The 12572-nt window shown below is 37.5% G+C and overlaps 1 protein-coding gene across 2 annotated transcripts; it reads left to right on the top strand.

Annotated features, from left to right (window-relative positions):
* The first annotated feature begins 1230 nt into the window (after positions 1-1230).
* tfap2a (transcription factor AP-2 alpha) lies at positions 1231-8825 on the top strand. Of its 2 annotated transcripts, none has more exons than XM_067377899.1 (7): positions 1231-1661; positions 2196-2615; positions 3613-3664; positions 5066-5294; positions 5828-5946; positions 7318-7459; positions 8136-8825. In XM_067377899.1, exons 1-7 carry the CDS (start codon positions 1635-1637, stop codon positions 8422-8424), a joined length of 1278 nt encoding a protein of 425 aa, XP_067234000.1. In that variant the 5' UTR covers positions 1231-1634; the 3' UTR covers positions 8425-8825. The 2 variants fall into 2 exon arrangements, with proteins under 2 accessions (XP_067234000.1, XP_067233998.1); XM_067377897.1 differs by having other exon boundaries at positions 1231-1829.
* The last annotated feature ends 3747 nt before the right edge of the window (positions 8826-12572 follow it).

Here is a 12572-nt window from a genome sequence, read left to right as displayed (position 1 = left end):
GGCGCACTTCACTCTATCCACAACCAATGAAAATGCTTTGGAAATTAACTGATAATATTAAATATGAAGACTGCGAGGTAAGCGGCTTATCCAGGCTTTTAATACAAAATGTTGCATGATATTTACCAAAATTCGGAAAGGTTTAACTTTTCACTCAGTCAGCTTTAATTTCATTTTTAAACTGGCTTGCTTTGCTTGCAATTTTAACCTGGCACAATTTTATTTAACACAAGAACAAGTGATAAATAAAATACTGCAATAGGCAACTGCATGATCCAAAACACATGTAATTGTTTTCAAGCATAATAATAATAATAATAATAATAATAATAAACATATTAACCATTAATTGACTGTATAGAAAAAAAAAAAGATAATTAAAATGAATCATTCTTAATATCGAAATGTGTGTATAAAATAAAAGACAAGAAACAAACTTACCAAACGTAGGTTTGGTTAACAATCAAATGTTGCAGTTGTTAAATTAGTTTTAAATTAATGTGTTTGTCAAAATATATTTTTAAAGTTTTCCCCCTCTATTTGGCACGATGTGTTTGTGGTGAATGCAGTAATATATGGGAGTAGTTTTTGCAGTGGCGAAGCCAGTAAAACGTGTTTTCGCTCGTCTGTGGAGAATCACACACGCCATGATCAGGAAAGAACCTCTGCACTTCGCGTGTCTTCTTTCAGCGCATAGACTCGCGTTGTTTGTAATAAATAATTACATTCGGTTTCATAATAATCGCGCGTGATGTGAAAACTATGTAGAATGCGTTTACACGCGTAAAGTTTGTCGAATATTTGCTCTGGCCGTGAGTTAAGCTGCATCGGCGTGTGTTGATGTGTCTTGGCCGTGGCTAAATTCGTGGTGAGGGATTCTAGTGGGCCATGGAGCACGAACAGACGAGGACTAATGTGAAAAACAACGAGGTAGAGGAGAATCCAGTGAACAGTAAAAATGTGCCAGGCCAGATGCCCTCCGCGTTCGCTGGATTTTCACCAGAATCAGAGGTGCACATTGTTTCCTTCCTTGTGTTCTTCCCCCTCGTTCTGTCTTTCTTTCACTTTTGCTTGCCCTCGAACCTTTTAAAATGTTCCCCCCTCTCTCTGATTCGTCAGACGCAGGAGAATGTCCCTCTTTTTGTCTCTCTCTCCCTCTCTCTCCCACTCACTCTCTCTCCTCATCTCTGATTAGATATACTGATTCCTCATTCAATGGACGTCATTTAGTGCAGTCTGCCTTGAGTTGCTTCCTCGCTTCACGCTCGATTTCCGACCATTCTTCTCTTATTAAATATTCGTGTAATATTAATAGTCATGAATATCTACTATTAGGAGTGCAGGGGAAGAGGCAGATCTGTGCTAACATGAGCTCAAGCGAGGGAACAGCTCACTGACAGAGCCGGGAGACGCCAAGGGGATCTAAGAAACTTTAGAGAAAAAGCATTGCATCTAAAGAGCAGATGAAGAACATTGGGAATTTACCCAGATTGTGATGGATTATTGCTTTATTTGAACGCTGGCCACCGCCACCTCGCCCTACAATTATTATTGGCTTGATTTAATTTGCACGTTCGTTTTCGTTTTGTCCCTCTGAAATTCTTGCCTTTTGAAGTCCTCGGGAATCTTCGCAGATGTTAGTGCACAGTTTTTCCGCGATGGTGAGTGACTGTCGGGAGTAAAGATCTGAAGACTGCGCTCAACATTTACTCTCCGATTTGGTTTTTTTTGTTTTTGTTTTTCTTTTTTTATCCTGTCGTTTTGTCTGTTCCATCATGCAAGCTGTTCTTGGTAGCATCAAATGCTATTACAAAGACTTTATACTTGATGTGAGCTCTGGTTATTTTTCTTTGCCTCTCAGTAGGATCTTTAATTGCTAAATGAATTGCAAATTATTGATGTCCATTTTAATGTAGAATAGCACATATTCTGATGGTCGTGGGGGTATAATTATAATTATAATTAAAATGTAGTATTGTTGTATTTGATATGGTTGTTCTTGACCAAGTCAAAAGCTTGATCGGTTTTCTGTTGAAATAACAAATTACTTCCTAAGTGCGATAACAAATCACTTCTGGTTATTATTATTATTATTCGTTTTTTCTTCTTAAAAATAAATTAACAAATAGAAAGAAAAGAAAAAAAAATATTATAACAGCACTAAAATAGCACTGTATCGTTCTCTCTCTTCTAAGGATCGCCATGACGGGACCAGCAATGGCACAGCCCGGTTACCCCAGCTGGGAAGCGTGGGCCAGTCTCCGTACACCAGTGCTCCACCGCTCTCTCACACGCCCAACTCAGACTTCCAGCCGCCATACTTTCCGCCACCCTACCAGCCCATCTACCCGCAGTCTCAGGACCCTTACTCTCACGTTAACGACCCGTACTCCATCAACTCTCTACACGCCCAGCCGCAGCCACAGCACCCGGGCTGGCCTGGCCAGCGGCAGAGTCAAGAGAGCAGCCTGCTGCACCAGCACCGCGGGTTACCGCATCAGCTGTGCCGAGAGTACCGCAGAGAAGTGCTACTTCCCTCAGGTCACGGCATTGAGACTGGACTCACGGATTCAATCCCTATCCATGGAATACCTCACTCTTTAGAAGATGTTCAGGTGAGGAGAAAAATTTGAAATCATATTTGAAATCAACATGCAACCTCTATACTCCCATCGCCATTATCCAGATTTGCTGCTGGTGCTATTAGAAGAATCTCGGACAGTCAAATATTGGGTCACATATTTAAGTTGTTTTTATTAAAGTTGTTGTTTTATTGAAAAATATTATGGTAATGTATAACAACCGTGTTTGTCACAGTAAAAAAAAAAAAAAAAAAAGTGGCGAAATGTTGTTTTAATGTAACGTTTTCAATTTTAATTTAGGCTATATTTGGTGATTTATACTACGTATTTTTGCCTTAAAGGCCTATGATGAACATGCCATGTTTTGTGAGGAAACAATTTAGAAAATAAATGTCATTTTATGTAAAATTTTATTTTTGAATGACAGCGCGAGTAATTAAAAAATATATAAAGAAAAATATATATATATATATATATATTTCATGATTTACTGGATTTCTTATATTCACTGTTGTTCGCCCCAGCAACACAAAGTGAGTGGTGTGCTGAGCTTTTTGATTAATATTGTCTGTCATTTTTGGACGTGATTCTTGGCTGCCCCCCTTTTCATAAGTAATTTGATTGCAGTGTGCCTGCTGAAGAGATCTGACGAATCGAGCCTTGACAAAATTCTCTGTTCCACCACCGCTGCATCTTTTCTTGTTAATTTTCTTGGTAGATAAAATTGAAATAAATATATTTACTATTATTATATTTATGATATAATACAGAATCGTTTAAACCTTTTATTACTTCAATAAGTGGCGCATGCTGAGCATACAGACTTATAGGTCAAAGATCTATAGCTACTTTCTCTAAAGATGCAGTTTATAGTGTGCGTATAGTCATAAAATTACTAAAGCGTTTGTGCAATTTTTCTCTTTGGGTTGCATTTAATTTCGTTTGCAAAAAAAAAAAAAAAAAAAAAAAAAAAAAAGTACGATGTTTTCAAACTTTCGATCATTATTAATTTGCTTTTTGATCTTTGCAGCATGTTGAGGATCAAGGAATTCACATCCCAGACCAAACTGTAATCAAGAAAGGTAAGCAATTTCCTTTAAAATACCGTACGTGATTCCACTAGCAGCTCTCCGCTCGTAAAGTCTACCCGTGCTTGCTGGGAGACGGATCGGGTTATTTTGTAGGCCTTGAGATAGCCTGGCGATAAGGCACAAACCATTTTAACAAAGTGTTCCATAGCGGACACTATTGTCTGTGTTAATGTGGTGGAGCTTGGCTTATAGCTTAGTCTGTGACTACATTTAAAATGGTAGCCTTTAATGAAATTTGCTAAATGTCTCATTCAAAGATGATGTGAGAAACGCGTGTAGAGGTTTCGTTTATGAAACGCTTTTGTTAAAATAGATTTAACAAAGGCCTACTGTATAATTTTCAATTTATGTCATTTTTGCAATTACGTCCCTTTGTTTCGTTTGGATCGCAGTTGGTCAATGTGGGCTGCAGGAGAATGAGTGTTGGATCGGGTTGTTTTCTCATAAAAGTGCGCTGCAGTGAGATATGATTTTCTTTCTTTCTTCGCTTTAACAATGTGAAAGCTTTGACATGTTAAATTTGATGCACCATGCATAAATCCACAAAAATACTCGTTGCACATACACGTAATAATTGCGATCTCACGAGTTCGTTTAACTCCTCTTGTCTCTATTAGTCTCCCCTGAGCTATTAATGTCACTAGTGATCTATCCAAAAGTGCCTGTGCTTTTGTTTCCGGTTAGCACATACAGTAACAACGGGCGCTGCAGCAGGATTTAGGCCGGAACACTTATTTGTAAGCGCTCGTGTGTGAGTCTGAGCAGCCTATTTGAATTTGTGGGTATCGTTCCATGGCATTGTGTGGCGTGGTTAGGGGACTGTTTAAGGCTTAAAACTAATTTGGAATGAAGAGAAATAACGCATTTTTATTTGTGGAACGTATTGGATTAAAATATTATTTATTTAAATAATAATAATAATAATAATAGGCCTATATAAAAGTAACAATAAAGAGTTTATCGACATTTGCGTGGATTATGCCAGTTTCTTTTTTCGTTTATCAGTTTGTGTTTAATGACGTCCAAACAGTGGAAAATTTGAAGCAATGCCATGCATGTTGAACTGTCATTTTCACCGAGCTTGGTGTGGAGTCACCATTGCGATATAAAATGAAATATTTTGATGGCTGGGCCACTTCATTACTTGGGGCATATTCCAGCAGTTACATTCATGAGCTGAATGAAAAGCTATTGCTCTGGTATCTATTTTCCTTCCTCTCTGATAAGACCAAACTGCCTTTGATTCCACATAGGCGTGCGAGATGATGTGCATATAAACGCATATGTCTAATCTTACTCAAAGGCTGCCTGCTGCATAGTAATTCATCTTTTTCCATTTGGTTGGTGCTGTAGTCTCGAATGGGGGGCCTAATCATGTTCTTTTTTTTCAAGGTCCTGTTTCCATATCCAAGAACAACAGCAATGTCTCTGCCATACCGATAAATAAAGACGGGCTTTTCGGAGGTGTGGTAAACCCAAACGAAGTGTTCTGTTCGGTTCCGGGTCGTCTGTCTCTTCTCAGCTCAACGTCAAAGTACAAAGTCACCGTAGCGGAGGTGCAGAGACGCCTTTCTCCGCCTGAGTGCCTGAACGCTTCCCTGCTCGGCGGGGTCTTGAGGAGGTGAGCTGGACATCTATTGCATAGGCTATATCATATTATCAAGCGCTTTCCGTTGCCAAACCCAACGACATGGTAGCCTATTGAAGTCATACCCCAACAAAGGCAAAATATTGTGGCCTACCAAATTGAGATGAGCATATGCTATCATGTCTTTAATGCAAGACGGTTTAATGGCCACTTCCTTAGTGTAGCAATTAAATCTCACGTGATGACATGCACTGGGCTAATAACAAATATGACAAACTGTTAAAACAAAGTAAAAAATAAATAAATAAATAAATAAAGTAGAGGTCTTGCTTTTAGCATAAAAAGTTACTCAAAGAGCTGTTATAAACAAGGCTGTTGGGACACTTTTTTTTTTTTTAATTATTGAAGTTAATGGGCGATCCAGTCGGAAATAGCCTATAAATATTATAAATTATAATATAAATGATACGTAAATATAGCGAATGTATAACTATATAAAACATGTTCAGTAAGACCAATAACTTCACATAATAATTTTATTATTATTATTGTCATTTATTTCAAAGGGCCAAATCTAAGAATGGCGGAAGATCTTTAAGAGAAAAACTAGATAAAATCGGATTAAATCTACCAGCAGGGAGACGCAAAGCTGCCAACGTTACCCTCTTGACGTCACTGGTGGAAGGTAAGTTTCCTGATAAATATATATTTTTTAATAAAGCAGGTGCTTAATGCAGCTTTCATTCTAAATCAGCATTTTCATTCATCCGTGAAATGGAGAGTTTGTCTTGCAAGCAACAATGTTGAAGGATAAGAAAGGAGAACGGAATCAGGAGATATAATTCGGAAAGAAATTTGTGGGATTACAGAAATCTCTCTCTCTCTCTCTCTCTCTCTCTCTCTCTTTCTCTCCCTTTCAGCAGGACCACTTGACTTTAAATTTGAGCATGGTGTGGATTAGGGTGTCTTTGGGGCCTACTTTGTGCCATGCTAGCAGTGTTGTTTTATGGCAGTTTGTTTTGTGTAGTTGCTGGATATAAAGCACCACATCCGAAAATTAGTATACCATTTATTATTATTTTTGTTATTATTATGTGTGGACTTTATCCTTGTCGGCTTGATTCAGTTGACCTGTAGGTTGAAAGCCTATTATAAAATATAAATGAGTTAATTATGTTGCACTGCGAAGATGCCATTGCTGTTGAATAAATCCATTTTGCTTGCAAAGTTGGAGGTGATTATTCCGTGCAGTGATATTTGGTGTGCCATGGGTTTTAAAGGTGAAAGCTGGAGACGGTTCATTGGCTCCTGTTAATCATTGCCGCTGAAGACTGAATGTAATATTCATCGTGCTTCATTGAAATTTAGTCTTGTATGGTAATGAGCCTGAAGAAATGTATGATTCCTGCGAGATAAGGGCGAGGGGTGGGGGTGGTGGACACGCAAGCAGACGCTGATTTATTCGGAGGACATTGGCTTTCTGAAGTGCTGTTATTGTTTATGATCTGCTCCATTTTATGGAAAGCAGTTTAGTAGAGTTGAGCTTTGATGCTAATTGGCGCATGCGTTCTTCCGGATTCTAGGCTTATGACAGGAAGGCTCGCAGTAAAATTCCAACTGTTTCAGGAAATTAAACCAAAGACTTGAGAAAAAATCAACCAAACACACTGACCTAGTCGGAGTAACCTATTTTACATGGCTAGAGTATAAGAAAAAGGTTTACTTTTAGCCGTTTGAAGTTTCTTTCGTGTAGGCTACATCATTTTAATATTGATAGAAGGATCACGAATTGATGACATAGTATCTTTTGGAGTTATTATCCGATATTCTGTTAATCGTTAATCTCAGAAGAATGTGCATGCTGATATGTATTTCACAAAATTAAATTTTCTACTATAGGCAAGACAAATTAAAGGTGCATAATGATGTCAGAAATGATAGAGATCGATGTCCTGCTCATTGGCCGAGGACGTTAATTATATGGCAATTATTAAAGATGTTCATCAATCTATATTTTAGTGCAGTAACATAAATACTGATTCTTGTTTTCTTCTAGGTGAAGCTGTGCATCTAGCCAGAGATTTCGGTTATGTATGTGAGACTGAGTTTCCAGCCAAGGCGGTAGCTGAATACGTGAACCGACAGCATTCAGACCCAAATGAACAAGTCCAAAGAAAAAACATGTTATTGGCAACGAAGTAAGTGCTATTCTCACTATTCAGATGTCAAAGCGCATTTATCTGTTTATGACTGCGTCTTTTCGCGTTAATTGTCGAGTTGTATTTATTGGAGTTTTCTGTCTGCTGGGTAGCCAACAGAGCTGCTAATATGTAGGCTAGCTTTTAATAAATAGGACTGGATTCAGTGTCTGCTTTTTGAGGCCGAGTGGTTTCGTAAAATACACAAATATATGCTCTATATATTCGCAACCTGTAATGAATTAGTAGCCTATTTTTCCTTACATTGTTTTGTAGACTTTCTACAAATGAAAAATAAATAAAAAGTCAAACTATAAAAAATGCGCACCACTTCTAATTAAAATACATAAAAATAACCATGAATAACAATAAAAAAAGTATCAACAAGGCGACGCTCTACTTTAGATGTCATGGAGTCTAATCAGTGTTATCCAATTCTCACGTCTCCGGTTGACGTATTACTGACGTATATGCAACACTCTTTTCAAACTGAACTTCAGTTGTCCATCGCTCTGATTCCACACTGTCCAACGAGCTGCTGTCAGAAGGAATACGTGTGCCATTGATTAAGGGACACATAAGGAGCACATAGTCTTACTAATACATTTCTGACTTCATACCTTCAGCTGTAATTAGCTTCACCCTGACACGCATCCTGCATTGTGTCTCCTTCTAGACAAATCTGCAAAGAGTTCACGGACCTGCTCTCTCAAGACCGCTCGCCCTTGGGGAATTCACGTCCACAGCCCATTCTCGAGCCCGGGATTCAGAGCTGTTTGACCCACTTCAGTCTTATTTCACACGGATTCGGGACTCCCGCCATGTGCGCGGCCCTCACGGCGCTGCAGAACTATCTGACGGAGGCCATTAAAGCCATGGACAAAATGTACCTGAACAACAATCCCAACAGCCACAATGAGACGGGGTCGAAAGCGGGTGACAAAGACGAGAAGCACAGAAAGTGATGTCCAACCACCTCATCCTAACTGATATATGACAAAATACATAACAAACACACTAGTGATCAAGATGAAACATTTAAAGCACCACCTCCCGATCTTGACATTTTGAAATATTTTTGATTTTTTTAATAATTAAAAAAAAAAAAAAACAGTTCACTTTGGGATTCGCGGACAAGGCATTTCTCTGAATGAAAATAAAGCAGTGTGCCAATGAGAGGAGTACAGATCTGCAACAGCAGGACTTTTCATAAACTCCCTTTGTATGAGTTCAACGGACTGAAATTCAGCGATTTCCCTTCAGTATCCCCATTTACGATTGTAGCCATGTGACAACAAGAAGCTGAAAGAGGAAGATTTTCTATCAGTATTGTGAATAATAAACTTGAAAAAAAAAAAAAAAAAATCTACAGCTCCATGCCATGACTTCAAGAACTGACTTTTCACTCGACCAAGCGACCAACTTGAACTTTGAATTTTAACACGATTCACGGTTATATGAGGGAATCTGTGTTCATGTATGTATATATTTATTTATGTGTAATTTAATGGGAATTGTAAATATGGTACGTCTGTTCAAACTTCTTTTTTTATTTATCTGGTGCCTCCTGTTTTAGTGGGTTTAAATATTCGCTTAGTTCTTCATGTGGTTTTATGGTTCTTAGAAAACAGAAGTTTGGGGTATTCTTCTCTGGGATATTTCAATTCAGCCCTCTTGTAGCATGTTGAGGCGACACTGAAGCAAGTGAACAAATTGAAAAGAAATAAACATCCATTTCTCTATATATTATCCTTATGCCATTCAGTTTTAGATCGAAAAAGGTCATTGCGGAGACCCCGATGCTAGTTTTGTGTTTCTATCTTCTTGTTTTTATACGAGCTTTTTATGTGTTGTGCCAATCACCTCTTGTTCTTCCCTCAAAGCACCACAAGAGCAATAAATGGATATTGTCTTATGAATTCTTCTTCTTTTTTTTATTTCGAATAAATTCAACATTTGGGACCATCTGATAACTTGTGTGTCCACTGTCTAAATTGGAGGCGGTTTTATCTGTATTGTATAAACCTGTGCTGGCAATAGCTCCCATGCCTGTCAATGTATTATAGTTCTTTGTTGCCCAGAAAAAAAATAAATATTTGATACGCTTCATGTCGATTTTTATTCATTATTTTTTATTCACTGCTTGCTGCCATGTATTCCTTTCTCTCTTTCTCTCTCTCTTTCTCTTTCTCTCTCTCTCTCTCTCTCTCTTCTATTCAGCACAGTTACTGTAATTGAGTTTAACTCTCCCTTGACGATTGCTCCATGCAATAAGCAGTTGAACCCATTGTTTCCCTCAAGTATGATAAAAAAAAAAAAAATAAAAAAAAAACTTACTTTCAACTCTTAGTTCAGAGCACAGGATCATTCAAATATGGCAGGGAGCTTTTTTTGCCAAGTCAAATGACACAAAAAACAATGAATTCTCTTTCGTGTTTGAAGTGAATGTGTGTAGATTTAGCCCTCGAGCTAGAGCGCTCTTTAAATCAGTCAGATGTAGAATCCAGCTGAAGGTTAGTGCAGTCGCCATTTCCATGCTTTTATTTGTAGACGCCGTGCACCTTACTTTTCCTAATACACTGTCAGCCATGCTATGATAAATATTTATGTCATTATAATGCAAATGCATTTAAAAATATATTTTGCTGATATCAGTTTACAGTTCGCTTGAAAGAAATTGTAGGCATGGCACTTCGGCGTTAAAACGAAAAGCAGCATCCATGTCATAATTTTACTCATGCAATTTCGTTGAGTCATTGGGTACACTTGCAGATAGTGTCGTGCCCGAACACGCATGGTTATTTTGTGCATTGCATAACTCAGATTCAAATATAGTTTGATTGTTTATTGATAGCACGCGCCTGGAAATCAATCTCCATTAGAGCTTGCTGGATTTGCTGTATGCATTCTGGTCATGTACAGAAGACGTCTGTCATTACACTGAGGAAAGAACTGCCTGCACAATATTTTCACCATAGTGGCTATTCGTTTAAAAAAAAAAAAAAATCGCAATTTTTCTTTTTGTGCTCAGTCTGTTCGACTCAGATGCAGTTGTTTTCAAATAACATGAACGGAGCCTAACTGTACATGTCCTTGGCATAATTGCAATGCACAGTGCAGCAGCAGGTGAAGCGAGGCATTGTCTGTCAAGACTGTTTTTGTTGGCTGCTTCTCAGATTGTGTGTGGGATTCTAACCTCGGGCACAATAGCTCTCCCAGAAAGGATACCCGGCTGCTCCTCCTGTTCAGGCGCAGAAAAAAAGCGCATGAATAGTCATTTTAAGGGAAATCACAATCATGTTAAATCGTATTCATCGGAATTAGGAATTCCTTCACGTGAATCTGTGTCATTAACGCTAATGTCATTGATTAAGTATATTAGAGGCCCAACGTTTTTTTAAGCAAAGAAAGCATTTGTATATACAGCACACAAGCACGAGCGTTATTTCGCATTAATTTATAAAAAAACAAAAGACACATCGCGTGTATTTATATCAGGTAGTCAGTAATTTAGATTTGTATTTTTTTTTACCCATTTCTTTTTAGTTTAACTAGTTGAACACAACTATGCCTTGCAGCAAAATGAAAATAAAACGCAGAATAGGCTAGTGAAATTGGAGTTTACTGCAATACCCAGCTGAATTCGGTTCATTCACTAGGCTACATAACCTCCCGCACCAGCTATATCAATTACACATAATTCGTCTGTAATAATTAACATGTGTCATTTTGTCATTTTTCCCAAATAATTATTCATTTGTTGAAGAGATTTTTGCACAATTCTTTCGATTAAAAAAATAAAATGTACAGACATGTATTAGGCCTCTCTCTCTCTCTCTCTCTCTCTCTCTCTCTCACACACACACACACACACACACACACACACACACACACACACACACACACACACACACACACACACACACACACACACACACACACACACACACACACACAGACGGTCTGTTATGCATGTGTGCACACAGTGTGTGTCGGTAAAGGAGGGTTTGGGTATAGACATTTACGCAGGCGCGTTTGGATTTGCCTTTAACTCTTTACTTGTAACTCTTGTTTTATTGTGAACTTGCTTTAACAATCGCAGTTCAAACGACTGCCAAGGACTAATAAGTTAAAACTTTTCGTGGGCATCCATTGATAACCATAAAAATGGTTGCAGTCTTTTTATGAAATAGGCTATTCTTAATAATAATATTAATTTTAAAAGAAATACTTTCTACAATTAAATAAAACCAACACACGTCAATTGAGTGATCGTGGTAAATGAATGCCTTCCTCTCTCTTCCTCATCCTTATCTTCCTCCAGAGGCAGGTTCAAATTTTCTCCTATAGCCTTATCTGTAGATGTAGCATGACAGTCACATATGTTGCACATTGGTAGACACAAGTCTCTGTAGCACAGTGTTTATATACCGTATAATGTATGAATACACAAAGTGTCTCTTTATATTCTCATTACATGCGTTCATCTTTTGAACTATTTTTATTATTCATGTAGTTGTGCATTTATAACTTTTTTTTTAATCATATTCATTGATTAACATATTCGTTGATAACATTCCACGCATCTACAGATAGGCTAGTCTATTTTTGTTTGGCAGTATTTACGCACTACGTGCTGAGGAGACAAACTCCTTGATACTGAAGAAGATTTTGGCCTCAGTTCAGCACCTCCGGACTTGACAGCTCCCGTAAAGAAAGTTTTATTATTAAAATATCACTTGATATTATGCTCTGTTGTTGTAAGCGAATAACAAATAAAGCTAATCCAATTAGGCTAAGTCATACCGAGCATTTGCATTTTTTTATTTTATTTTATGAATAATAAACTCAATTCGCAGTAATATTTTTCACCTTCGTTAATAAAATTAAATGGATGCTAAGCGATCCATAAAATTGTCACTACTTACACAAATATGAGCAAACATTATGAAACAAATGGAAACGAATGATGACGCTCATGATACAAATAATATAAACACACACACGCACACTTACTATATATATATATATATATATATATATATATATATATATATATATATATATATATATATATATATACATACATAATTTTATTTATTTATTTTTTTTT

Source organism: Chanodichthys erythropterus, chromosome 23, assembly GCF_024489055.1.
Source record: "Chanodichthys erythropterus isolate Z2021 chromosome 23, ASM2448905v1, whole genome shotgun sequence".
Classification (NCBI taxonomy): Eukaryota; Metazoa; Chordata; class Actinopteri; order Cypriniformes; family Xenocyprididae; genus Chanodichthys; species Chanodichthys erythropterus.
This window is presented reverse-complemented; position numbering and strand designations above follow the sequence as displayed.

What these genes read in the sequence shown, in the direction of transcription:
- tfap2a (XM_067377897.1), top strand. Translation starts at nt 1,776, where the DNA reads ATGCAAGCTGTTCTTGGTAGCATCAAATGCTATTACAAAGACTTTATA. An exon ending in ACAAAGACTTTATACTTGAT is followed by an intron (nt 1,830 to 2,195) that starts GTGAGCTCTGGT and finishes CTCTCTTCTAAG; the next exon opens with GATCGCCATGACGGGACCAG. An exon ending in CCAAACTGTAATCAAGAAAG is followed by an intron (nt 3,665 to 5,065) that starts GTAAGCAATTTC and finishes TTTTTTTTCAAG; the next exon opens with GTCCTGTTTCCATATCCAAG.